Source organism: Hippocampus guttulatus, chromosome 2 (genome assembly GCF_054856545.1).
Source record: "Hippocampus guttulatus isolate MCC_2025c chromosome 2, RoL_Hgut_1.0, whole genome shotgun sequence".
Lineage (NCBI taxonomy): Eukaryota > Metazoa > Chordata > Actinopteri > Syngnathiformes > Syngnathidae > Hippocampus > Hippocampus guttulatus.
Window position 1 is genome coordinate 22,873,510 of NC_141262.1, and position 27,383 is coordinate 22,900,892.

Genomic DNA, 27,383 nt, shown 5'->3' on the forward strand with positions numbered 1-27,383 from the left:
AACAAAAACCATGACTGAAGCTCAAAACTATCAATAACAGAAACATGACCTAAACATGACAGACAAACAAACGTGACAGCAGCAAAGCGCAACAATGACCCGGCGATGAATGTTCGGGTGGGAGTCCTTTTGTAGAACTAATTACCTAACGACCAACAGGTGTGCAGCTGCAGGGGGAGCCCTACGGTGCCACCTGTTGGTCCCAAACCGAATCATGACAATTTCGTAGCTTGGAAGAAGGACAACACACTATTTCCTCAGCAGTTATTTATTTCATCGAACACACTGATACACAGATTGAAAGCGTAACAAAAAAAAACCACAGCCATTAAATAAAAGCGATGTCACCTAAATGGTAACTGCTGACAGACATACTTGGTTTCATAATTCATCATCAGTTCAACTTGAAAATCCATCACACCATCCTATTGTCTCTCCATTACGTTTCTGTCAGGTGAGTAGTTTGACTTTACGTTTGCTTTATAATACAATTTTCGAATCGCGCGACATCCATCCATCCATCCATTTTCCGAACCGCTTAATCCTCACAAGGGTCGCGGGGTGTGCTGGAGCCCATCCCAGCTGTCTCCGGGCAGTAGGCGGGGGACACCCTGAATCGGTTGCCAGTCAATCGCATGGCACACAGAGACGAACAACCATCCATGCTCACACTCACACCTAGGGACAATTTTGAGTGTTCAATCAGCCTGCCATGCATGTTTTTGGAATGTGGGAGGAAACCGGAGCACCCGGAGAAAATCCACGCAGGCCCGGGGAGAACATGCAAACTCCACACAGGGAGGCCGGAGCTGGAATCGAACCCGGTACCTCTGCACTGTGAAGCCGACGTGCTAACCACTGGACTACCGGGCCGCCCGAATCGCGCGACAGTGAAACACAATTGTACTGTTAATAAAGGTTTTAAGCTTGCGGCAGTGATCCTGGAATTCGTTCCCTTCACATCATTTTCATATGGGAAAAATTGCTTTCACTTGTAAGCCACTAAGCATTGCAAATTTTATGGCGGTTCAACTTTGCTATTTAGCATGCATCGTTTCAATAAATATGAAATGAAGGTGGTGTGACTCCCTTTATCTCATTTCCGTCACGTACCAGTCAGGCAGGAAGGAATAAGGGGAGTTCCTGTATACAATGAAGGTCACGCTACTGCGTGCTTTCCGGGAAAACAGATACACCACACTGGAAGAACAGAAATTAATTGTTTGAATGGAGAAAAAAAAGGATTTGCTATTTCTGTAGAAATTTTACATGCATGCTGAAGAGCTGACCAGGCCTGCATAGTGATATCATTGAATTAGGTATGTGGAATGTGAGAATAAAATGAATGGGGACTTTACATCTTGCCCTGTAGTTAGGTACAATTTGTAATGATAATTGCACACACACGCACTGACAAACACGAGTACGGATTTGTGAAAAAAATATTCGTGAAAACCTACCAAATTTTGACACAGGAGTTTTTACGGCCCGGCGCCAGCGATATGCAAATGGTCTTCAGCATTCACACAAGTGAAAGAAAGTACTTGGACTGGGAACTCACTGAGGGTCGTCTTCGATCACCACACGCTTGACAAAAGACAGGAAGTCGCTGCAGAAGTTCATGCAGACTTCTGGCTTCCAAGCCAAGAACTCACCCTGCACAAAAGTCACAAAGCACTTTGTGGGTCTGCTTCTCTTGTAAAACAAGAAGTATACCTGAACCAGCTGTGGAATTTCAGCAGTTCGATAAGTCCGCACAGACAAGACACGCCCGTTGTCATTGCTGAAGCCGACCACGATGCGAGGTACTCCGAGGAGGAAGGACTGTGCCCACCACTTGAGTAACTTGAACCTGATGAGAAGAAAATCCCAGAGACCACCCACAAGAGGTCGCTAAATCTCAAAATTGTGTCTTGTTCTATCGAGGTCAAAGTACACTTGTGTCAGATGACATCCTTCATCCTTGAATCAAAAACGTGAAAAAGCCAAGACTTGGAATTTGCAGTGAGGGTTGAATGCATGACTCGATGTCTCTGCGATCTGACCACTTCCTCACAAAATATGGAAAATCTGATTTAGTGGCACCACTGCGATTATTCTTGACAAACCTGTGGAATTTGCTCCGCTTTTTGACTGTGTTTATCTCTCTTGATATCTTGAGCTCCACATAGCAGGCAGGAGGAGCCGGAGCGTTCGGATCTCTGTCCCGGCAGTCCACCTCGCCGGAGAACAGCAGCCTGTGGTCCGAAAGACGAGTTCTGACCACGCTGCAGAAGGCCTCATTGTAGTTGACCACGCCAGTCGAATCAGGCACGCCGTCAACTTCGTCTTTGAGTGGGGAGGAGTGAGGCAAAAATTGTTTACTCAACATTACAAAACAGTTTGGTCACCAGTGTTGAGCAACTGAATAATAATTACTCAGAGTAATCCCTCGTATATTCTATTTTCACTATTTAGAAATTCACCTGTTCGCATATGAAAACAAAAAGTGCAGTAAAATGCCACAAGACACCGCCAATGTCCTTTCTTAATGGGAATTGCCGAGTCAAGGAATGATGGCGAAGTAATATATCTTGAAGAGAGACAAGCTTTGTGTGTTCAGGAGGAGCTAAATTTAACCTGGGTTGTTCGTGGAGGTTTGCTGAGTTTTCAATGTATCCAAGGGTTTCGGATCACCCTATTTATTTTTTACTGAAGATTATTGAACATCAATCCTCTTCAATCCTGTGTTTTACGCCGACTCAAAGTGATGGCTGTAGATTCATTTGAGAATGTGTGTACATCTTTGGCCAGGATTATCAATATACTGTATGTTGTGAAATAAATTATGGATAAAATCCGGATTTGTTTTCTGTCAACAGGTCGATTAATTCACGAGTTGTACAATATTTTTGTGTGTTTATCTTATGTGTGTTTAGAGAACCCTAAAAGAAAATGTGCCATAAATTCTATGAAAACATGCCTTGGGCATTTTTTCATTTAAGGTATTTAGAAAGGGTATTTCTATGCTGCGGATTTCACTTACAGCCTTTTTTTTTGTGAGTGATGTAAACAAAATCATTCCAACACACGCGACTACAAACCGTGCAAGTTCTACCTGCGCGCATGTACTGCTTAAACATGTACCCCCAGTACATATTCTCTTTGTGACTATCGGTGCGTTTCTGTCGGTAACAGCAAGCACTTTCAGTTTCCACTTCGTTGATGTAAAATACTCCTTGGAACTTGGTGACGGCAAGCGACCACTCAGATTCATCATCGTAAGGTGTGCAGAAAACTTTGGTCAAACGGCCTCGCGATGTTACAAAGTCAAAGTCAGCTGAAGCTCTGGGGAGAAAAAAAATGAAAAACGTTATTGGTGTCAAAGCAAAAAGTCGGGGTAATGTGGTGCCTTGAAATACGAGTTCAATTGGTAGCATGAGCTGAAAACCAAATTTCCCTCTTGAAATGAGTTGCTTCACTCCAATAAGCATTTTGCTTCTCCTCCTGGTGTCACCTTGGACACTTGGGGGCAGTATAAAACAAGCTAAATCGAACGTACATGTAGACGGAAACAGCTTTTCATCTAGCCGCAGTCATAATTGAGGCCTGACCGAGTTTGATACTTACAGAATAAGGTTCCGAACGGCCCATTAATGAAAAAAAAAAAGTGAAATAACTTTTTTGGTCCCTTAACACATGCAACTATAAAAATATGACTCAATACTTTGTCCTCAAGTATTTGTTTAACTTTACAACTGAGAAAAAAAAACATTAAAAATTGGCCTTTTTTTGTTTTTTTGTTTGTTTTTTGCCCAAGTGTGTGGTTTTTTTTTGGGGAGGGGGTCGTGGGTGTTTGAACGTCATTATCTTTGTCTTACATTGTAATGTGTTAATGCATAAAATAAAAAGATTATAAAATATAGAACATCGTCCGTCTGATTAATCGGTTGGGCCTTTGTGATGGTCATTCTTTGCCTGTGATAAAGAATATACGCTTTTGAGTGTTGTTAGATTTCCGTATGGGTACACTATTTGTTGTTACTGAGTTCAAATATCCGTTGTGAAAGCCCCTTGAGACTGATGCTATTCATTAGCCTGTCAATGGAGTTTTGCATTGCTTGTTCGCATTCAGCTATGTGGTTGTTATAAATTGATTAATCATTTTTTTCGTTGGACAGTAAACTTCCATGAGTAAAAGTGCTCATCTCTCAAAATTTTTGCCCACAATTCTAAAGCGGAGAAAAAAAATAATTGGCCGAACGACTGCTCGTATCTCACATCATCGTGACTCGTATCTCAAGGCATCTCTGTCGTAACTTACGACGACACGGACGATGCAGCCATCCTCTGCATGAGTTCCAACTTGTTGGCCAAGATCCATTGCAGGATGTGTTCCAGAGTTTTTATGAAGTTCTCATCTCCCTGTATGTCGCGGTCACTGTAGCCGTTCCTCAGGTCAAAATTTGTTGTCTCGTCAGGTTCCACAAAGTATCTCATCTGACTCTTGTCACGGTGGAATCGCCACTCCGTGTCGAGGGAGAAGGAACCTTCCTCCACTCGCTCTTCGAATGGAGGCGAGCATCTTTCATACAACTCCTTTCTGGCACTCAAAATCATAGCGTACAATGTGTCTGAAAGTGAGAGAACTCCAAATGAAAAAACAAAAACAAAAACGAAGGCTATAGAGGAAAGAATCGAAACACTGATCAGTTGGACTGGTGCATTTAAAAGTTTAGAGGTCAAATTAAGTTCACTTGTCAAGGTTTTGGCGCATTTGCGGTTCATCCCAAATCCAATAAAAGTGTCGTCTTATTCAACAATAGAGGCATTCTAATCCAAGTGTGTGTTTAGTTAACATCCTGAAGGTACTTATGAACTAATAACTGTGCTTTAAATCAGCGGTCCCCAACGCTGCTGGCTGATCCCGCCCAGGTTTACAATGTGGGCTGGATGTAAATGTTAACATTTCTTTTTCTAAAATAAACTAAAAAAACATCAACAAATAAAAATTACAAAAGAAAAAATATATAAGGAAAAAAAACATCCCCCCCAAGTAAATCGCAACTGCTTCAAATAATAACTGAGCATTTTCATCTTCTCATCCTGGATCAGTACCGGTGGACCTACATTTACAACCACTGAATATTCATTGCCAGATTTTCTGAGCTTTTCACCACAAACATTTGTCTGTAAATCATATCAAATCATAAAGTGAGAACATCATGAAAACCAAATCCCACCTATTTGTTGAAACCAATTATTAAAAAGTATATTTGATTAATTTTATGCTCTATCAACAAAAATTCAAGCCTTTAAAAAAGAAAAAACTCTCACCTGATCCAGGAACCGAGTGTGAGAGTGGGACGATCCCAACAGCGCTGTCAAGACTTGGTTTGGTTTTTGCTCCAGCGAAATTTCGGTTTTATTACTCATGAATTCAAGACACCACAGGAATTATGGACTGTTTGTTAGTTGCTCCATGTACAGCACTTTGGAAGCAGCGATGGCTGTCTCTATAAATACAGTTGAGTTAAATTGAGTTTCACTTTCAAAGGAAACCCTGCCCATTTTTCCTTCAAAACACACACCCACTCACACACACAAGCACACTCACACACACACACACACACGAACACGCAAACTGTTTTTGCCCCGTGAGACAACTTGAACCCCCCACCCCAAACAACAAGATTTTTGCTGTCTTTTCCCCATTCATCCAAAGGGAATTCACAAGACCTGAATGGAATCACTTCTCCCTAATAGTCCCCATTGTACCGCTGTCGGTCTGCAACGCCACCCCTTCGCTCATTACAATATGGGAGAACGCATCTAAAGAAGGAACGGCACCAAAAAAGTAACCCTCCGTCTCACAGAAAAGGTTTAATTTAAAGTTGACAGCGACACACACCAAAAATGACCTCGTCGTGTGTCTGATGAAGGTCCTCATTTCTGAATCCCCCCCACTCCCCCGGGAGCTTCAGGCGAGTGTTGACCACCCACGTCTTTTCATGTTCTACAACACTTCGTTTCCAAATTGTTGATTCGACGTGATAACTGTGGACTTCAAAAGCCGACACCTTTGCGCACGGGCATTTGGGGGCGCTGGATACGCACCCAAACGTCTAGACATGCCCAAATTAGTGAATAGCGCGCGGACCGGTCTTTGGGTGAATGTATATTGTAGTGATGGGTCCATGAGGCCTCATGAGGCGTGTCGACACAATGACACACTGTGTTGATACTGTGCTGATACTGTGTCGCTGACCACTGCCACCTGCTGGACCTTCAAAATTCCTGCAGCCAACCCACTTGACAGACTGAACAGACTGATTTGATGATGAAGTGTATACAATGCACTACCTCACTCTACCCACAATAGCCACAACCGCCATTGCTTATGTTGTTGTTTATGCTGTTTATATTGTTTATGTTGTCTATACTGTTCAGATTACATGTCGTTTTTATACAGTGTAGCTGCTATCCTTTCTTAGCTGTGTGTGTTTAATGCACAGCATGTTTGCATACATATATGCACTGAGGATTGAGAGGAAGAAATTTCATTTATGCTGCATGTCATACATAAAGCATATTTGACAATAAAGATGACATTGACCCTTGACAATATCAGCATGCAGGAGAGATTGGTCACGGTGATGCTGCAAAAGAGGTGGTCATCATGTGTTTCAGTCGAGATGAGCCGGCAGGTCTTTCTGGTCCGCGATGATAACGTGCGCTTTACTAATCTTTGCATGTGTGTTTAGATAAGCGCGACTCTTGGCACGACTCATGGCATCATGTTTGTTTCATCTTCTAGTTTTTCTCTGTGTAAGGGCTTTGTACGGCATCTAGTGTAATTATAAGGAGACATCCTACCACCAGTTAAGCTTCATTTTTCAACTAGTTGAAGAGGGAATTTCGGTATGTATGTTGAAAATAAAAAATAAATAAAAGAAAAAAAGAGGAACAGGCAGGTGAGGTTGGACGCAGTGATGCTGCGATAGAGGAGGACATCATGTGTTTCAGGAGAAAAGAGCCAAAAGGTCACGGGATGTTTAGAAAGTTGTTTGTAAGTCACAAGTACACTTTTTGACTGAATAAATGTATGTACCGGTACGTATAATTACTTGTACACCAGTGGCGGATGCTGGTCTGACATGGGGGGGAAGCTCAATTTCGGCCTACATCATAAAATGTGTCCGTTTATTTATACGTGAATTCTACTCTCCGTTCCTTTTCAAGAAAATGATCTGCAGTTCTCGCAAGCATTTATTCACACGAGGACTCCACAGACAAAAACACTGCTTCAGAGTGCGAGGACTGTCTTCCTGAGCCAGTTACAACTTTGGATGAAGAGTCAGCATATGATCTCACACCTGAAGAACTTTCATTGAAAGTTGATCAGACATTGTTCTGTTGTGATGGAGGCAGATGCACAAACAACAGGTTGATCGTCTGTAAAATAAATCATATCACATACAAGTATATAACATTTTTACCTGTGGGCTTTTTGGTTTTGTTATTACCAAATGAGTGGACATTATTTTTCAGACAACTTACCAGTTACTTGTAAATGAAGGCTCACTAAATTTTCTGATTCCTCTGATTCCTGCGGTGTCTTGAATTCGTGACTAATGTACGGAAGAGGATTAGGGCCAGCGGCCCGGTGGTCCAGTGGTTAGCATGTAGACTTCACAGTGCAGAGGTACCGGGTCCAATTCCAGCTCCGGCCTCCCTGTGTGGAGTTTGCATGTTCTCCCCGGCCTGTGTGGGTTTTCTCCGGGTACTCCGGTTTCCTACCACGTTCCAAAAACATGCATGGCAGGCTGATTGAACACGCTAAATTGTCCCTCGTTGTGAGTGTGAGTGCGCGTGGTTGTTCGTCTCTGTGTGCCCTGCGATTGGCTGGCGACCGGTTCAGGGTGTCCCCCAACTACTGCCCGAAGACGGCTGGGATCGACTCCAGCACCCCCTGCGACCCTAGTGAGGATTAAGCGGTTTGGACAATGGATGGATGGATGGATTAGGGCCAATGAAGAAATACATAATTCCCTTACATTGTCTGCCAGAGGACTGGGTGGTGAACCTTTTTCCTTAATTATCTCAGATATGGCTGGGCCTGATGCTCTGATCAACACGTACACGCCGTCTCTGGTCCCTCCCCATTTCACAGAAATGAAACATAAGGAATAAACAAGCAACTAATTATGTGCATGGCAAAGACAGCCGATGCAGCATCCGTGTGTGTTTCTCAGGAACTTTTATAGCATAGTAGTCAGACTTAGTTTCCCTCCCATCTGTTTGCATGTTTGCACTGAGGATTGAGAGGAAGAAATTTCATCTATGCTGCATGTCATACATAAAGCATATTTGACAATAAAGATGACCTTGACCCTTGACTTTGAAAGCTACAGACGAGCCCTCCAAAAACAAATAAGATTATCCAACTGATGTGAAACAAACGCTCACAAAGCCATTTCCAATCTAAATCTGAGGAGTCCCTTTCGAAAGAAGCACAGTGGCAATAAATGAAAACTTAAAACACACTTCGGTATTCTCTATCTCGAAATGTTTATTCCTCACGTATACTGTACCTCAGACGAATTAGCATATAGATAACCTATATCTAATGTAACCATTAGATGAGGAAGGCCGATTTCGCTTCCATTTGGGGCATGAGTCCACAAAAATGTCCGCCCAATATTGTGTCCATGAGTGAAACTGGTGTTGAGGTGCTCACCCCCCCCCCTCTTTCCAGATGATACATTAAACGAGCGATTACAGTTAATATAAAATTCAGGAAAAAAACAATGACTTGGCAAACGTTTGATACTGTATGTAATGAGTGTTGGGGGAAAGTGGCCTTCTTTCCCTCGCATGTTTGTTGAATTTCAGACGAGGAGGATGTTGGTCATCCAAATACAGGCTGGAGTCGACGAACAGTTTCTTCGAAGTTTTTAATAACAGAAATATTCCGGGCACCCGCGGTTTACAGACAATGGCTGCGGTGGTCACGAGCGCAAAGAAGGAAGGGATTCGCATCATATTTCCTGTATATTATCAGAAGGGCGGTACCGAAACACAAGAGGTGACATCAGAACTTTCGTTTCTACTAAACCGTTTCTTATCTTGTGCCGAAGACGCCGCGGGGGCTGGGGGGTGGGGGGCAAAACGATGAGGGTCTCTGGCACGAACAACGCGGGGGTTCCACAATGTTTGTGCGTCGCTACAAGGTCTCCAGTAGGGAGTGTTCCAATTTCAAGTGATGATTGCTTCAAGGACGCCAACCTACGCTGCGGATTGTTGTTGTTGTTGTTGTTGTTGTTGTTGTTGTTGTTGCCCCAAAGCTCACTTGTATTCTTTGGCATTTGACTCAGCATGACTTAGATTTGTTCTTGGTTTTGCTGTTTGGTGCTTTCTACCATCTTTATTACCGATTTGCTTTACTGTTTGTTGTATATGTTCATTTGCTCCATGTACATGCCGCGATGGCCGTTTGAAAGTGCTCTATAAATACAGTTGAGTTGAGTTGAGCAACCTCCTGGGTCCCAAAGCGGCTCCTAAAGCCACAGCGACCCGGGTACCTGCAGACCCAGTTGCCGGCTGTTGACTGGGAACTGTTCCTAGCCCGAAGGCACGCCCAACACCGCTTGGAGGTCGTTCCCGAGTTGGGCCTACGCTGCGGACGGGACAGTTATACAGCATGACTGAACATTAGCAGAATACACACTTCATGAGTATTTCACAACAAATCGAACTATCGTTTCACCCTCTTTTCAAACCTTGCGGTACGTCATCATGCAGCGACAATGATGATTCATTTAATACATTTCAGAATTTGTAGTGGACAAAGTGAGATTTTAAAAAGGGATTAACAGCTTGAATAAGTTTATTGTTGTTTAAGCAACAGTTCTACGCCTCACAAAGTACACCTTTCTGAGCATTCCGACTAAACATAGGGTTAGGTTCGTTAACACGCGTCTCAAATTACTCTTGTTTTATTTATGAATTATATTTATGTCTTTTTTACTTTTTTTTACGTAAATATTAGCTGTGTGTGGTCAATGCACTACATGTTTGCACTGTGGTTGAGAGAGGAAAGTAATTTCATCTGTGCTATATGTTACACATAGAGCATATTTGATAATAAAAGCTGACTTGACTTGATATGTATTATTATTATTTTTAATTAAAACACCAGTTTCTTGTTAATTTTGGAAAACACGACAGTACGCGAAACACTACGTAAAACACTCCATTGAGACTATCGAAAAGGACGTTATGTTTTCCCACGTTGCTCGAGCGCTCTCTTGTGGTAGCAGAGTGGCGTAATTTCAGCACATGTTCTGGTCGATAAACCCCGCCCTCTTCGGTTCTTACGCTGGGGCGCGTCATCACACGGGGACAAAGATTCTGCAACAAAAACAACAATTTTGTTCGGTGGAGAACTTGTTTTCAGTTTTATTTATTCACTTTTAGCGCTAAGATATATTTAATTATTCAATCAATACCCCACACTGTTTTTGTCAATCAAATAAAGAAGCGGACGTTTTTATTTGTTAAAAAAAATCTCTAAATTATCTCGCTGTTCGTAAACGCGTGTTTCCGGAGTAGCGTCGTAGACTCTCAACCATGCTCAAACGATTTGAAGTCAGATTTCCGGCGGATTGCGAAACCCTCCTTGATGGTTTCTGGTCAGCCGTGGACGTGTGGATAAAGAAACCTCACGTCGTCAACAAGCGCCTGTGCGGCGTCCAGGAGACCGAGGTTGTGGAGGGTGATGAAGAAGCACTGCGGTTACTGCCGCAGGATGTGCTGGCTTGGCTCAGCGGCAGCCACGGCACTCACCGAACACGTCTCTCCTCTCATGTTAGGACCTTTATCCCCAAAATCGACATATATGGCACAGGCAAACAGAAAGAGGTCGTTGTTAAAGGTAAAAGATGGAGTCAGAGGCACGGCTAAACAACGACCACTTGACTTCTTGTCGCTGCCTTGTCTTGCCGTGTTTTTTGTTGTTATCTTCTTGTTCTGTTGACCTCCTCTTGGTGACGTCTCGTCTTGTTGACTTCGTGTCCTAAACTTGTTGTCTCTTGTCTTGTCGTTTTTACCTTTTTGTTGACTTCTTGAGGTGTTCCTGTTGATTTTTCGTCTTATTATATTCTTGTCTACTTCTCGTTTTCCAATTGACTTTTTGTTGCCATCTCGTACTGACTTCTTGTATCTTTGTCTTGTGGTTCTTGTTGTCCTCTTCTTCATGGTTTTATTGTGTTGCTGTACTGTCGACCACTTGATTTCTCGTCACCTTGTCTTGCTGTTGTTTTGTTCCCTTCTTGCCATCTTGTTGATATCTTGTTGACTTCCTGGTGTCATCTCGTCTTTGTCGTAGACTTGGACGGACAGCAGGTGACGTTTGTTCCCTTCGAGGAGTCTGAAGCGAGGCAGATGTCTGTGAAGAAGGACAACATTTACAGCATCAAGCTGTGCCAGGTGGACTCCGACTCCGGCCAATGGTCAGTGGCCATGTTTTCACCACACTCAACTCCAGAGGGTATCGGGCATCTATGAGGCAGGAGGCCCTTCATAAGAGTCAGACTGTAATGTTCAGGCGTTTGGTCATGAAATTAGGATTCCCCCTCCCCCTTTTTAATAACTTTATTCTCATTTTATTAATATTTAAAGTGTGACACAATTTTTCTGACTTAATGACATTTTACTACTTCTTTGTCAAATTCTAACAGTGCTGTCATACGATTTATCCTCCGTCTTTGCACATATTATGACTTTTATAGACAAATAAGGGCCTCCCCCACAGTAGTAGCTAAATGTTGCTGAAGATGATGCCTGTTAGGGCGTTGGAGCTGCACGTGAGGACGGCGGAGGCGTGGTACTCGGACGGCGTGGCCTACCCCAAGATGGCCTGGCTGGCGGGGAACCTGCTGTCCAAACTGCTGGGCTGGGCCGTCGCGTGCAAGAGCGGCCATTTCCCCAACACCTTGTCGCTGCTGCCAGTCGAGAAGTACAGCCTGACGTACCAAAGGCTCAAGGACAAGTACAAGGCCATGGTCAAGGTGAAGAGTTAAAAAAAAAAAAAGACAACATGAGAATAAAGTCATTATATTTTAAGAATATTGTAATGTTCGAACAAAAAACATTTTTTTACAACTTTTTTTCCGGTGGTTTGGCAACTTGAGGTGTGGCCCGAGGTGACGGATCCGGAGAAATTTGTATATGAAGACGTCGCCATCGCTACGTATCTCCTGGTGGGTGCGTCCATTCATATCCACAGGTTGGACTTGAGCATCTTTTTTTTTTTTTTTTTTTAAACAAACCCTCACCACCGCTGCCGCAGGTGCTTTGGTCCGAGGAGCGGGCGGAACACGACGTGGACGTCCGCCAGTCCTTCGTGGACTTGGGTTGCGGTAACGGACTCCTGGTGCACATCCTCGCCAACGAAGGGGTGAGCTACACACTTTCCCTTTTTGGGCCAATGGAGGATTTAAATCTCTGAAATGTCAAGTCTGGTCTCCTAAAATGTATTGTCATATTCCTTGACTTTTTTTTTAAACAATTATCTGTTTTATCATGTTCCTTACTCATACTTTTTACTTCAACATGTCTGACTTTTTATAGTGTATCATTTATTTATTAATGTAAGTCGATGACTTGTTCTTAAAAAGTGCTTCTTTTTTTTGTTGCATGGATTGTTCCTTTTTTCTGTAATATTTCACTACAATAACAAATCGATCTTGTGATGTTTCATTCCATTTACAAGCTTTATTTGTCCACTTTTTTTAATATAATGCCAAAAATGTATTCCTATTCATTTTTTTGAAATTACTGTTACGTTCTCCTCCAATTGAGATTATTTTTCTTGTCTAACATTTAGTATTTATTCCGTAAAATCTGAGGTTTCTCCTTCTTTCCCCTTGGCTTATTGACGTTTTTGTACTGCGTATAACTAATTTGTTGAAATGGATTGGCTTTTTTTTCTTGTAATATTCCACCTTTTATTCTGACTAAATTACAACTTTACCTTTGTGAAATAGGGACTTTTTTTTTTTTACATTATTATTATTATTTTTGGTTACTTCTGACTTTTTCCGCAATTTTGACTTTTTTTTTAACTGAAGTTCCGATTTATATATATTTTTTGTCATGTTATGACTTTATTCTTGTGTATTGTAGACTTTTTCTTAACAATGTGAGAAAACTTTCTTGGACTTTTTGGACTTTTTTTCTTGTAATTTTCTGACTTTTGTCCTGTAAAATTAGGATTCAAGGTACAATGCATTTTGGTTACAGCTTTATTCTGGTCAAATCACGTCACCCTGACAACATTGCAACTTTATTCTATTAGAATTGGGACAGATATATATTTATTTGGTTTGTTTTTTGCTATTGCAGCACCCTGGAAAGGGGATTGATGTCCGTAAGCGGAAGATCTGGGACATGTACGGCCCCGACACTGTGCTGCAGGTGAGCAAGAAGAAGTTGACTTTGCAATGTGATTGATTGCATATCATAATGATCATATCCATCATAAAAGCATGTTCCCAACCTATTAAGGATTTCAGTTTGGCAGCGTGAAGCGCTGGACAGAGCAGCCTGATGTTTTCCCTAAGTTCCATTTTCTGCTGTTTTTTTTTTTTTTTTAGGAGGAAGCCATCACCCCCGGCGAGAACTTCTTGTTCCCGGAGACGGACTGGCTGATCGGGAACCACTCAGACGAGCTGACGCCGTGGATCCCCATCATGGCAGCCAGGCGAGTCGTTGATTTTCGACTTTGGTTCGGAGCGATGGGACTTCTGGATGAAGGTTCGACGGCATTGGTGTGCTTTTGCAGGTCATCGTGCACATGTCGCTACTTCGTCCTCCCTTGTTGCTTCTTCGACTTTTTCGGAAAGTACCGCCGGCGGGACAGCCAAAAGTCTCAGTACAAGGAATACATCGACTTCATTGACGAAGTGAGCCGAGTCAGCGGCTTCCACACGCTACAGGACTGCCTCAGGATTCCCTCCACCAAACGGGTATGCTGCAAAACCTAAAAAGTGCCAAATATAGCATGGAGACATTTTTTTATTTTCACTATATACAGTACATAGATTTTTTTTTTCTCTAATTTTGGCCGGACTGAGAATCAAGTCAAATGTTTTTGTCCTGAATGGCTTTTAATTGTTTTGCGTGCAGGTATGCTTGCTGGGAAAGAGACGCACGTACGAGGCGAGCGAGGAAGCTTGGGCGGAGGATCGGCGAGCCGGTTTCATCCGAAGCCGCCGCGCCGCATCCGAAGGCGACGGCGGGGATCCCGGGGGTGGCTGGGAAACGGGTTTCCGGCCTCGCGAGCGAACGGAAACGGTGCGCAACTGCATGGCGCTTTCTCGGGATCTGGTGGACGGCGTCGTGCTACGCGTGGCCGAGGCCCTTCTGGGAATGTCCGAGGAGTGCCCGTCCTGCGGGGACTGGAAGCGAGGAGGTAAACAAACATCGAGGGCAGTCTGTGGATGAAAAGGCCGGACATAAATAAATTGGCGGCCTGGAGTGGAATTGTTTCTCTGTTTTAGCACTGCGACTTTATTGTTACATTTCGGAGGTGAAAATGCAACTTAATGTAAGTTTTTCCTCATGGAATGTCATGACCGTATATTCCGCACTAAAAGGCATAGCTAAAAGCCTTCCATTTTCTTAAAAGCTCACAGCGCGCCTTCAAATCCGATGCGCCCTGTGTATGGTTATTACGGTAATATGTCGACCCTAAAATGGCTCCTTGCTAGAGACGTGCTTACAACGCAGAGTTCAAACTTAAGCCGATCGGGTTACGCAGTTGAAAACGGAAATAGAGCAGAGGCAAGAGAGTTCACTGTTAACGAGTCAATGTTATAACTTGCTGTTGGTTAAGTGAACTGTGTCGCTGCTTTATTTTTTACTGACATTTGATCGTTCTGTTGCAGCGCCACTCAACAGCTGAGCTATCTTAGCTGTTGTCATTTGTTAAAAGCTTCTTTGATCTGTGATGGCTGGTTGCGTTGGCGCTGATTGGTTGAACCACGTGTGTACATTTCCTTGAGCGTAGCTCCATCTACTGGATGCATTGTAGATTGCGTCTTTTAGTGCTGTGCATCCAATATATGAAAAAAATTACAAAATAGGCCATTCACTGAAGGTGCGCCTCATAATCCAGTGCGTCTTTTAGCGTGGAAAATACGGTAAGTTGGTACAAATGTTGATTTTGTGTTTGTTGCCAAATGGTAAACGGGCTGCCACAAATATAGTGCTTTTCAACATCGGATCCTGAAAGTGCTGTACGCTGTTACCTCATTCATCCAATAGATGACGCAACATCGGGAGCAATGGAGCGTTCAACATCTTGCTCAAGGCCACTTTGACATGGTGGCAAACGGGCAGGGATCGAACCACCAACCTCTGCATTGGCAAACGACCACTTTACCCACTGAGCCATGCCTTTTGCTTTCAGGGAGCTTGTGTGTGGGAGAGGTGGCGGCGCTTTTGCCTCAGGACACGCTCAAGCAGCTCAAGAACGAATGCGGTGGCCTGCAGACGCTACTCAAGAATAACCATCAAGTTTTTCAAGGTACTCTCAGCACACGTCACATTTGTCACAGGCCGGTGAAATCTTTTAATTTATCCTGATTGCACTTGAGATTTCTTTCACAAGTCGTGTGGAATTGCAGCAGGAGCTCCAATTTGTCTTTCAGTGGAAGGCGGAACAGTGCGCATCCGAGACTGGCGGGACGCAAGGCCCCAGAGGACGAATGGTAAGAGGAAGGCGGCTTTGTCGCCCGGCGCCCTTAAAACGCGCCCGTGCTGGTTTGACCGCCACCACCCTCAGGGCTGCCCCCTTCTGGCCGAAAAGTGCACTTTTGCTCACGGACTTGAGGAGTTGCGAGCGTCCACCAGACCTGGGAGGAACAAGGCAAATAAGCACCTTTGAGCTTTGCATCATTCAAATGCGGTTTGACTTTTTCTCGCCTTACCACCAAGTGTTTTGCCGTTGGCTTTCAACGTTTTGCTTGGAATGCCCTTTTATTCTCAGATGTTTTGAGTCGTTTTTTTTTGTTTGTTTTTTTGAGAAAGGACAATTCAATCCTGGCAGTTTTTCTTGCAAAATTAATACTCAAGAAAATATACGTCTCAATTTGTGTTCAATTCCAACATTTGTTCTGATAATGTTCTGGCTTTGTGACGTCGAATTACTTCCTCCCACTTGTTCTTTTTTTTTTTTGCAAAGTTCTGACTTTTTTTCTTATGATTCTCCAACTTAATTCTGGTAACGTTTTGACTTTTGTCACAAAGGACAATTTCATTCTGGTAAAACTGACTTTTTTTCTGGTAACATTACAATTTTTTTTTCTTGGTGAGCTATAGTACATATTTCTTTTTTTAAAATGGTAACTTGAGAAGTCATCATTTTGCAAACTCAGGTGAATCTGTTGGTAAATATTGGACATTTTAAAGTGAAATTGTATCAAGTTTTTGCCAACCTCATTTTTCATAGGGGGTCTCATTTGAAAGCTGGCGTAGTGTAGAGTGTGAATTTGGTGAGAAACTCAATGTCTTAAGTTTGGGCGCACCCCTCCCCACACACACCATTTTTGCATTTTAATTTTTTTACGAACTGCAAAAAAGCATAAAAATGCAGACAAACATACAATATACGTTTTCTACAGACCGCGTTGGGGAGCAAAATCCTGCAAAAACAGTAACCCCTCCCCCCCAACACACGCAACACAAATATAATGTCGCGGGTGCCGAACTGCGAAGATGCAGGGTTCATCTGTAGTTGTAATATCACAAATCACCACTAGATGGCAGACTTGCCTTAGTTGCACTTGGACTGATTCTTATACTGCCTCATACTACAGTACATGAGTAGGCCTATTTTTATTTTTTATTTTTTGGCGGATTAGCAACGATATGCACAGCAAACAGTACATCAATCATATTACATTTTTGAGTGAGTTGATTTTTGCGTAAATTTACAAAAATAGGGAAGCAGTTTTGTGCTGTCCTTGAATGTTCATGTGTGCTCTTTGCACTGGAAAAAAACATATTGCAAGTGTTTATTTTGTTGTTTGCATCAAATCATTTGCTGTTGGAGTCGCACTGTTGAAAATAGCTGGCCCCCCTCCGACATTTAAGTTGCCCGTCCCTCCTCTGGACAGTGAGAAAAGCAGCGTCTGTACCGGTAAAGATTGCCATCTATAGGATCGAAAGCGCAATTGCAGTCTTTGAACGCAGGATGGAATAGACGGGGGTGCGTCGGTGCAGCCAATTTGAGCGTCGTCGTGAGCGCGCACGCTAGAGGAAGACGACCCTCTCGTGCTGTAGAAGCTTCGTCCTTCCTTGGCGGCTTTCGGAGGCGCGGCCATGGGCTTCTACGGGACCTTGAAGCTCATCTTCTACAAGGTGAGCCGGCGAGCGGCAAACATTTACCACCCCACATGAACCGAGAGATGCACGCGCGCGTTGGCGATGACGAGGCGCTTTGTGATGCGCGTGCGCGTGGCCCAATGCGGCTTGGAGGACGAGGAGAGCGCTCGTGACAAGAATCACAAGAACGACGACAATAACCCGAATGTCATCTTGCGGATTGATTGGTCTCGTCTGAAATGCTCGCTGGCAAAAAAAAGGGGGATTGTTGTGTGATTGTCAGCCCGCACGTGATGCTGAAGGTTTTGTGATGGCATGGCTGGACCATCACATTCCCACTCTGAATTACTGACAGTGAAGTGAATCGATGAAAGATTCAATGTGCACTTTTCAGCGTCAATTTTTCAACATTCAACTACAAGATTGGCTGCAAAATGTCACTTCCGGCGTCCTCGCAGAGGCCAGGCCAAAGCAAGCGATGGAGCAGTTAGCCAACATCCTTCAACGTGATTGTTTGCCGTTGGATGCTGCAGCCTTGACTGCTGGTACGGCTGTCCTGGCGACTCAGACGTGACGTTCTGAAGCCCAGTGTTGAATTTCTGAATATTTTGATGGTAATGCAATTCAGTGTTAGTAATTCAAATTCAGAATCCGATGGAGCAGATATAATTCCAGACCCCGTGCTCCAATCATTCATCATTACCGATCCTGTAATCACTCCGACGGGATTTTCCCTTTTATATTTTAGGAATTATGTAGGTACACTGTGGAGAGATACTTCTTGGGCACCAGTTTAATACACACTTTTGAAACAATAATAATAACAACAATAAATTGCATTTGCTCAGTTTTTACGTCTAATCATGGTTTTATGTTTTGTTTATCAATACTCATTTGTTTAAAGACTGATCATGTTAAGAATTTTGTGCAATGATTAAGAAACCGACAAATACTTTATTTCAATAAATCTTCACCAGTGTTTAGAGTTTCAAATGATCACTTCTGCAACCTTCCTAGAAAATCACAATGTTCCATCACAGATGACCTATTTTTAGAAAGGCCCCGCAAGTTAGTCATGTGGTCCTTGGGGGCTACCTGGTACCCCATTGGTGACCTCTGTTGTTACCCAAGATTTAAAAAGTCCCCATGAGTTGGAAATGTTGAGTGATGCTTGTCTTGCTGTCTTCCCTTCAGGTCAAGAGGAAGCTGGATTACGGTCCAGACGGTCGGCCGTTTTCCTCAGGAAAGAAGCATTGCAGAGGCCATTTTAGGTATGCTGGGGCGCCGCGGCACTCCAGATGCTATCGGCTGTTGGCTAATGCAGCTTTTTCCTTCCTTCCTTCCTTCCTTCCTTCCTTGCGACTTGCAGTCCTCCCGGAGCGGTTCAGAGTGCACCCACGACATTTGGGGAGCTCCGGCTGGCCAATGGACATTCGGCTCAACGGCGTCGCATCACCTCGGGCCCGCCCCCTCGCGGTCTACAAGATTGGCTTCACACCTTTCAGGCACCTTCCTCCTTCTCTGTTTTTGGCGTGTCCAAGCGTCTCTCTCACACACACACACACACACACACACACACACACACACACACACGACAGCCTGAGCTGCTCGTAATATTCATGACTAAGAATGCCGATGTCAACATTTTTTTTGTAGCTTGTGCGCTATTGAGTACAGCGATTTCAAAGTGATGAAGATCCAACCAGATCTTTTTTTTAATGTGAGGAATCACACCATTAAATGAAAGTGATACAAAAAGGTCAAGGCCTCGCCGATTAATCAGCAAAGGGACATAATTGCCCGATATTAGTTTTTTTCAATTGAGTTTTTGGTGGGGAAAATTTATTGTTCTTTTTTTTTTTTTTTTTACACCTGAATACATTACAACTTGAAAGAATGATAATGTTCGAAGATAATGTTCAGAATTTTCCCTCCGTTGTCAAAGTTAAACAAAAACCAAAAAACTAAGAATTGTAAAACTGTCAATCACTGTCATCTTTTATTGCCGTAAACATTAATTCAGTTCATTTTTCAAGTTATGTCAATCAAAATATGAATTTTGCTCTGCCAAAAATCAGACTCGGCCTAAAAAATAAAATAAAATAATAAAATCCGGGGCTCTACTAAATTTGTAAATACTGAAATCTTGATGATCTGGTCTTCATTCACTTACAAATGGACGAACGGGTCTTGTTTTGATATCTAGTGGAGCGGAATTGAATTGTTCTGCCTGTCGCTATATGTCAATGGCATAGCTAGATGAATAAAACCCCACTGAACAAATAAAAACGAATTTTGGCCCATCTGTCCATCCCGCTTGAAGATTTGTTCCGGTGTTGGTTCAATGTGTCAAGTGGACAATTCCGTCCTGGTGTGCAGGCGTGGAGCGGACCCGAGAGGCTGCTGGCACTGGACCACTTGATTGAGGCGTGTGAAACGGGCCAACTCAAGCACGTGATGCAGCTCATCCAGCCGCACTTCCAGAGGGACTTCATTTCCCTGCTGCCCAAAGAGGTCAGATCGCAGACCACATACACGCAACGCACACTTTTTACACACGCATGATCCCTGTGTGTGTTTGTGTGTGTCCTCAGCTGGCTCTGTATGTGCTGAACTTCCTGGCTCCCAGAGACCTGCTGCAGGCCGCTCAGACCTGCAGGTACTGGCGAATCCTGGCTGAGGACAACCTGCTGTGGAGGGAAAAGTGTCACGAGGAAGGTGAGCCGGCCGCCTGGCGCGTGGGCTGGAGCAGCTTCGTATGCGAAACCAGTCATCAAAACCACTGACGTGTCATTTTTCTTCTGATGTTTATTATCTGTCGTGCATAGACGTGTCCGAGTGCGCGTCACCTCGCCGCAGGAGCTGCGTCACGTGGAAGTCGACGTACATACGACAACACCGCATCGACACCAACTGGAGGAAGGGGGACGAGCGCCAGGCCAAGGTACGCGCACGAGTGCCCGCGCACACGTGAACAGGGACTGAGTGCAAGTACCCGCAGGTGCTGAAAGGTCACGACGACCACGTGATCACATGTCTCCAGTTCAGCGGTGACCTCATTGTCAGCGGCTCTGACGACAACACGCTCAAAGTGTGGTCGGCCATCACTGGCAAGGTGGGAGTATGTGCGCTCGCGCGTGTGCGAGTGCCACATCGCCATTTAGCGCGGGGTGTGCGCACTTTTGCAAATACATTGCGTGTATTTCCTCAACTGTGCGTTTCTGGTGTTGTGGTCAGTGTTTGCGTACGCTGACGGGCCACACGGGCGGCGTGTGGTGCAGTCAGATGGCGGCCACCGCGGTGATCAGCGGCTCCACCGACCGGACGCTGCGCGTGTGGAACGCCGACAGCGGCCAATGCGTCCACGTACTGCACGGCCACACGTCTACCGTGCGCTGCATGCATCTCCACGACAACCGGTAATGAAACGCCCAGGTCTTTGTACTTGACTTGCGCATTGATTTTTGAGTTTTCGGACAACTTGTACTCCTTAGGTTGGAAAACGGATTCAGCGGCACGTTATGATAGGAGCGTCCGAGTTTTTTTTCCAGGTGTGTGTGTGTGTGTTTGTGCGCCTTTCAGGGTTGTGTCGGGCTCCAGGGACACGACGGTGCGGGTGTGGGACGTGTCGAGCGGTCGCTGCGAGCACGTGCTGACAGGCCACATGGCGGCCGTGCGCTGCGTCCAGTACGATGGACGCCGCGTGGTGTCGGGGGGCTACGACTACATGGTGAAGGTGTGGGACCCCCAAACGGAGGCATGTCTCCACACTCTGCAGGGACATACCAACCGGGTGTATTCACTGCAGGTACACGTACACACGCGGACACACACAAGAATCAAATTGGGGAATTTTTTTGCTGTTCGCAACATAATTTACAGTAAATGTTTGTGTTGTCATTTGAAAGTGGGCATGCACTCACTTGGGTGGACCGACTCCATGAAAGACCCCATCGAAAGCTCCTCCCACACCACACCACATGAATACGTACAGTGAAACTCCTCTACAACGAAATCATGTTTGCAGCAAGAAATTTTTCACAACAGGGGACTTTTCACTATAGCAAATTTATCTCAGATGTGAACACACACACACACAAATGTATATGTACTCTTTATTTTTATTCCAACAGTGCATAAGTATGAGCATACACTGAATTGACACTTCATATAGCCAGTGTAGAAAGAAAAAAAGGAAAGAAATTGCGACATTTACGATCAGCATTTACTTTCACTTATGTCAATGTCTTCCATAATGTCTTTTATTTTGCTTCCTCCGTCTTTAATTTTGATTACTTTTACCCTGTCTTCAAGCGTCAGAACTCGTCTTTTCTCAACTCCTTGGCATGCAAAGGTCCGTTTTGTAGCTATTTTAGCAATGGAACGTTTGTGTTGCGTCTGAAACTAACTATAACAAATACTTCCTGGACTACTGCGCATGTGTAAGCCACTGTGGTGTTTGCTGTTGCCATTTCCGAGCTAAGTAGTAGGAGTCGCTGTAGGCTGTGTAGGCTGAGGTTAGATTAGACTTTTATGGAAGGCTTGTTTTCGTTGTAGTGAATCTCGTTGCGGGTCAAGGGCAGAGAAAAAGATTTCATATTATGCAACAGGGGGATTTTTCGTTGTAGGGGGAGCAGAAAAGTGGGAATGGTTTTAATGCATGAAGATTTTTTCACACTAGGAGGTATTTTGTAGTTTTCGTTGTAGAGGAGTTTCACTGTATTCTTGGATTATCTGAGTGTCCCTCCTTTGGAAGGGAGGGGAGACAATGTTGTCATGTCTCAAGATTTTTATTGGTTACATATGAAAGTTTGACATTTGTGGAGATTTTTGCGAGAATCATGGAAGTCGATGCACAAGATTTGCTTTTGTGGGGGGCAAATGAAATATAACTTGAATGAAGATGACTTTGTCCCAATTGAGAACTTTGAAAGGCCCGATTCACATACTGTAGGTGTGCTTTGTGCAGTTTGACGGCGTCTTCGTGGTTAGCGGCTCGCTTGACACGTCCATCCGAGTGTGGGACGCGGAAACAGGTGGGATGTTTTGATGGAGGAATGGACCGGCCTCTGAAGAGCGGGCTATGATTTCCGCCAGCCGTGTCTCCCCGCAGGCAGCTGCGTCCACACCCTGACGGGCCACCAGTCGCTGACCAGCGGAATGGAGCTGCGGGACCGCATCCTGGTGTCCGGGAACGCAGACTCCACCGTTCGCGTATGGGACATCCGAACGGGACGCTGTCTTCACACTCTGCAAGGTGAGGTCGTCGGCGCCGCGTAAATTGAGCCCGTCACTGACGGTCCGCCGTCGTCTCCGCCAGGTCCCAACAAGCACCGGTCGGCGGTGACGTGCCTGCAGTTCTGCCGAGGTCTGGTCCTGTCCAGCTCGGACGACGGCACGGTCAAACTGTGGGACCTCCAAACGGGCGCCTGGCTGCGTGACGTGGTAGCTCTGCCGAGCTGCGGATTCGGTAAGCAACCGTTTCCACACACCTTTTGTGTTGCATGGGCCAGTGCTTCTCTAACCGTAGCTTGCAATCAATTTGTAGTATGGATGATTATTAGCACACCTAGTTAAAATGTTTTAGAAACATGTTCTCGCTGCGTGGATTTTCTCCGGGTACTCCAGTTTCCTCCCACATTCCAAAAACATGCATGGGAGGGTGATTGAACACTCCAAATTGTCCCTAGGTGTGAGTGTGAGCGCGGATGGGTATTCGTCTGTGTGCGCCCTGCGATTGGCTGGAAAACGGTTCAGGGTGTCCCCCGCCTACTGCCCGAAAACAAAAGTCATGAATCTAATAGCAAGTGTATGAACACGATAATCAATTCCATTCCCTCGGCGCGCCGGCCAGGTGGCGTGGTGTGGCGCATCAAGGCCTCCGACACCAGGCTGGTTTGCGCGGCCGGCAGCAGGATGGGCACCGAGGAGACCAAACTGCTGGTGCTGGACTTCGACCTGGACGATCAGCAGACGGACCAGAATGGACAGACCGAGTCGGACCAAGATTCCGTCGCGGAGGATTCCGTTCATTAAAAAAGGATTTTCCCGCCGGACCCGATCGCAAGGTGACCCGAGTTTTGAGGACGCAAAACATTTTCCAGCACCGGAAAGTGTTGATTTACTATTGCTGCTAACCAACTGGGAACTCGGCGTCGGACCGACAACTGTGTTGTCATGGTCCGTATGGTTGACACCCCCCCATTGCACGCTTTGCAGGGATCGTTTCCCCTCCCATCCATCAATGCACTTGTTAACTTTTCCGTGGCCAAAGTATTGTGCTGTCATGAATTAGTGTGTTGTTTGGGGATTGAATTGCCTGTGAAGAGTGACAATGTGATTCCCCAATCAAAGTGTTTGAAGTGAAATGCATAAGAATCATCTGATTATTCTTCATAATGAGAACTTTATAGCCACTGCCTGCCAGAAATGAAGCTAAACGCTTGCATCCACAAGACAGACGCAGGTGCGTGTGTGTGCGTTTGTGTGTCAGGGCCGCAACTAACGAGTATTTTAATAGTCGATTCATCTGTCAGGTTTTTTTTTTTTTTTTTTACATTTTATTAAATTCCCATCCCTTCATTCCAAAACAGGATCTTTCTGCTTTGGTCTGTGGCATCCGTCAGATGATGGCGATGTTCGATTTCCAAAGTCGAAGCAGATGTTTGAAAATTTCTTTATTTGAAAGAAGAAAAAAAAACACGGTCTGCTTTCACAACGGGCGTCAGAATAACTGGTGACAGTTTGAATTTGCAAGACTGTGGACAAATTGAAGTCAATGTCGCGAAACGATTAATTGATTTGTTTGACGATTCATCAATTAATTGTCGCACCTGTAATGTGTGTGAGAGAGCTCATGTAAATAAAAGAAAAGCTTGTACAAATGCTTTTGGTACACAGTGCAAGATGTCAGTCCAGATGACTTTTTGAAAGATGTTGAATGTTGAGAAGAGGTTTATTTGGGTGCGAAAAAAGGGGCACAGCTGTGGCTCTGGCAAACAATTCAAAGTAGAAAGAAGAAACAAGGTCAGCGCAAGTCATCGCGGCGACACGCGGCGGACGATTGCGCCGTCCGCCGCGCATCACCTGATGGTTCGGTACATCATGAAGTCGACGGTGGTGCAAGGTGGGAACTTGCCCACGGAGCTCTCCTGCACCGGCGTGTACACTTTAATCTGCCGCATGTGCGTGTCTCGGCCATTCTGGTGGTTGGCCAGCACGGCGATCTGGATCATGAAGGTCCGGACGGGCTCGTTGCTCAGCTGGTTCAGGAGCGACACATGAATCCAACCGCTGGGCTCCACCATCTCCAACTGCTGCACGCACCAACAAGATGGAAAGAAGAGCAAACGGAAGATAGCCACATCAGGTACGTGCGGCGCTTTCGCTCTCTGAATGACGTCAAGAAAGATCGAGTCCAAGTAGAGCAGCGGTGTCAAACTCATTTGACATTGTGGGCCACATAACGGCCTCGGTAGAAGTCAAGTGGGCCGGACCATTAAAATGATACCATACTCTGCTATAAATAACCAAAATATCATGTATTTCCTTTGTTGGCAAAAGCTTGTCACTTCTCGGGACATACAAGTTCAGCCGCCTTCATCATGCATCGTTTAACAAAGTCAACGTTGGAATACGGCTTTGATGCTAATGCTATTTCGCTAGCAATTAGGTAGCTGGCTTTTACTGCTGTGTTGGGTCTGTCTCAGTGACCGACTGAGACTGCTGTTCTCTTCTTCTCTGATCAAAACAATGTTGTCTTCTGCATCCAGTGTTCCCCTAGCGGATGATCCATGATATTCAGCTTATTAAAAAAATTGTGTCTTTGATGTATTTTTTTTACTTTTAAATTATCCTGCGTGCCTGATCGAACCTCCTTGGGGGCCGGTTACGACCCGCGGGCCATATGTTTGACACCCATGAAGTAGAGCAATGCGGATAGACAAAGTGCACTGTGTGGATTAGTTTTGTAAAACACAGCCAGCTTCAAGCAATACAATCTTATTATTGTGTTGCACAATCGTGCATTTGTTGAATGTAACACTATTATGCCACAGAAATTGGCATGCGAGTTGATTTGAACTCACAACATTTGTATCTCACATCCTCTTTTCCCCATTTGAAATGAATAGAAATGCAATTGATCCATTCAAGCCCCCCCCCCCCAAAAAAAATCCAATTTTTGTTGTTCATTTTAATGAGGAAAAATTACATTTCATATACAGTGGATGCATTCGGAACCATTCACTCAATCCCAACTCCCGAATCACAGGCAAGTGAGGATGCTAGCCAAGCTAAAAGCTATGATGGACAGACCCTCCCACCCCCTCCAGGCCACCCTGACAGCACTGGGCAGCTCCTTCAGCCAGAGACTGTTACACCCGCGTTGCAAGAAGGAGAGGAACTGCCACTCGTGCCTGCCGACTGCTGTCAGGCTATTAAATAGACAGACCTGAAAACCTGGACTCACCCCCAATCATCCATTTTTGAAATGCTTATATTTATATCTTATAATTAATTGTGTACTTTTTGTTCTTCTACTTCTCCCATTCATAAATTTGTTGCCGTAAATTGGGAAATTCTCCATTGTGAGAAAAATAAAAGTTTTCTTATCTTACCCTGACTTCATGCAGATCGTGGAAGTTGTTGCCCACTCTGACTGAGATCTTGCTGGGCGTGTAGCTCTCGTCCGACTTGTAGTCGGCGTAGATGCACAACATCTTCACCATGGTCCTCCTCCTGTATGGACATCGCGGTGAGACAACAAAACGGTGTCGCACATACGGGAGCAAGCGCACTAGCACATACCTAAACTGGATGTTGACCAGATGCGGTTGTGATCCGTCAGACTGCCAATACGTCTCCAGGTTGTCGTCCCTCAGCTGGTCCACGCCGAACCCTGAGAGAGGGGCATAGCGGTCAGGTGGTGTCCGACCACGGCTGACATTGACCCGGATGAATGACAAACTTGCGTACTTTGGTTGGGTTTTCATCATTCTGGCCATTTTGCATGTTTCAGGTTATTGATAGATTGTGCTCTCGGCGGGTCGTTATTTCTTATCGTTTTGTTATGTCAATGATTTCATGTTTGCTATTCCATTATTTTAATTTTTGGTTTTGCGGGGAAACCTCCACGGTCCTTGGGTTCTGAAACTTTTAGACCTGCGTGCTGACCCGGTTTGCAGGAGGACAGCGACCACACAGCCTGTGAGCCGATCTCCCGAACGGTACCAGTCCGTTCCAGCTGCTTCGGATCGGCTCCGGGCGGCGTCTTGCTCGGCGTGGCCATCGTCTGATGAGGCAAAAAGGGAGAATGTGAGAGCACAAAGCGGACTAGATCAGGCGTAGAAAACTCCGGTCATAGAGAGCCGCAGTCCTGCTTGTTTTAGAAGTTCCCTCTTCTAACACGCCTGATTCAAATGATCAGGATCACCATCCGGCTTTTACGGAGCTTGCTGATGAGCTATTCTTATGAATCGGGTGTATTGGAAGAAGGGAAACTTCGAAAACAAGCAGTACTGCGGGTTTCTAGGACCGGAGTTGCCTACCCCTGGACGAGATGAACGGCTGTAGATCTGGGGAACAGAACCTGGTTGACACACATTTGCGTTGCTAGTTTTCACCTTTGTCAAGTCTGCAGTCAGCGTTCCCGACTTTTGACGCAGTTTACGACGAGCCTCTGCTGCTTCTAATCAACATTTGATGTGGAAAAGTTGTGAAATTCCAATATTGCAATTCAAAATAACACAGGAGACGCTTCTGCTTGTTGCTTTACTTATTTGAATGATTTTGCGCTTGGCGTGAAACCAGCTTCACATGCATTACCGCCACCTTCCGAATTGGAGGGCAGAGCAGTTGAACAGTATGAAGTTGCACAAATTTGAACGAGACTGTTCCTGCTGTTTTCCTCTGGCATTTACAATTATATAAATGGGGAGTCATGTTTAAAACGTATCATATGTGGCACTTGACTTTTTGCGGCCTCCTCAACGAAACCTTTGATAATGAAGAGA

General features: G+C 44.8%; 4 protein-coding genes across 11 annotated transcripts; 2 read left to right on the plus strand and 2 right to left on the minus strand.

The window, feature by feature from the left end:
• Window positions 1-252: 252 nt before the first annotated feature.
• LOC147209014 (decapping and exoribonuclease protein-like) lies at window positions 253-5,487 on the minus strand. Of its 2 annotated transcripts, XM_086103908.1 has the most exons (7): window positions 5,317-5,487; window positions 4,304-4,613; window positions 3,098-3,327; window positions 2,109-2,328; window positions 1,717-1,852; window positions 1,562-1,656; window positions 253-1,200 (listed from the first exon to the last, which is right to left on the minus strand). In XM_086103908.1, exons 2-7 carry the CDS (start codon window positions 4,597-4,599, stop codon window positions 1,092-1,094), a joined length of 1,086 nt encoding a protein of 361 aa, XP_085960034.1. In that variant the 5' UTR covers window positions 4,600-4,613; window positions 5,317-5,487; the 3' UTR covers window positions 253-1,091. The 2 variants fall into 2 exon arrangements, with proteins under 2 accessions (XP_085960034.1, XP_085960025.1); XM_086103899.1 differs by having other exon boundaries at window positions 1,562-1,852.
• A 4,874-nt stretch (window positions 5,488-10,361) lies between these two features.
• trmt44 (tRNA methyltransferase 44 homolog) lies at window positions 10,362-16,469 on the plus strand. 3 transcript variants are annotated; one of them, XM_086103934.1, is made up of 12 exons: window positions 10,619-10,746; window positions 10,854-10,915; window positions 11,369-11,492; window positions 11,831-12,050; window positions 12,174-12,242; window positions 12,332-12,439; window positions 13,387-13,458; window positions 13,638-13,744; window positions 13,826-14,009; window positions 14,170-14,455; window positions 15,455-15,571; window positions 15,696-16,469. In XM_086103934.1, the coding sequence occupies exons 3-12, from the start codon at window positions 11,425-11,427 to the stop codon at window positions 15,929-15,931; spliced, it is 1,467 nt and encodes a 488-aa protein (XP_085960060.1). In that variant the 5' UTR covers window positions 10,619-10,746; window positions 10,854-10,915; window positions 11,369-11,424; the 3' UTR covers window positions 15,932-16,469. The 3 variants fall into 3 exon arrangements, with proteins under 3 accessions (XP_085960042.1, XP_085960051.1, XP_085960060.1); XM_086103925.1 differs by having other exon boundaries at window positions 10,363-10,915; XM_086103916.1 differs by having other exon boundaries at window positions 10,362-10,915; window positions 13,638-14,009.
• A 131-nt stretch (window positions 16,470-16,600) lies between these two features.
• LOC147209016 (F-box/WD repeat-containing protein 7-like) lies at window positions 16,601-24,275 on the plus strand. Of its 4 annotated transcripts, XM_086103959.1 has the most exons (14): window positions 16,601-17,406; window positions 17,765-17,915; window positions 18,565-18,641; window positions 18,740-18,875; window positions 19,750-19,884; window positions 19,965-20,088; window positions 20,199-20,314; window positions 20,372-20,485; window positions 20,608-20,789; window positions 20,953-21,178; window positions 22,325-22,406; window positions 22,484-22,627; window positions 22,691-22,840; window positions 23,225-24,275. In XM_086103959.1, exons 5-14 carry the CDS (start codon window positions 19,828-19,830, stop codon window positions 23,404-23,406), a joined length of 1,377 nt encoding a protein of 458 aa, XP_085960085.1. In that variant the 5' UTR covers window positions 16,601-17,406; window positions 17,765-17,915; window positions 18,565-18,641; window positions 18,740-18,875; window positions 19,750-19,827; the 3' UTR covers window positions 23,407-24,275. The 4 variants fall into 4 exon arrangements, with proteins under 4 accessions (XP_085960085.1, XP_085960091.1, XP_085960070.1 ...); XM_086103965.1 differs by having other exon boundaries at window positions 18,740-19,884; XM_086103944.1 differs by lacking the exon at window positions 17,765-17,915.
• anapc10 (anaphase promoting complex subunit 10) lies at window positions 24,031-27,172 on the minus strand. 2 transcript variants are annotated; one of them, XM_086103970.1, is made up of 5 exons: window positions 26,994-27,170; window positions 26,545-26,662; window positions 26,179-26,269; window positions 25,989-26,109; window positions 24,031-24,686 (listed from the first exon to the last, which is right to left on the minus strand). In XM_086103970.1, the coding sequence occupies exons 2-5, from the start codon at window positions 26,657-26,659 to the stop codon at window positions 24,453-24,455; spliced, it is 561 nt and encodes a 186-aa protein (XP_085960096.1). In that variant the 5' UTR covers window positions 26,660-26,662; window positions 26,994-27,170; the 3' UTR covers window positions 24,031-24,452. The 2 variants fall into 2 exon arrangements, with proteins under 2 accessions (XP_085960096.1, XP_085960092.1); XM_086103966.1 differs by having other exon boundaries at window positions 25,989-26,269; window positions 26,994-27,172.
• Between the last annotated feature and the right edge of the window lie 211 nt (window positions 27,173-27,383).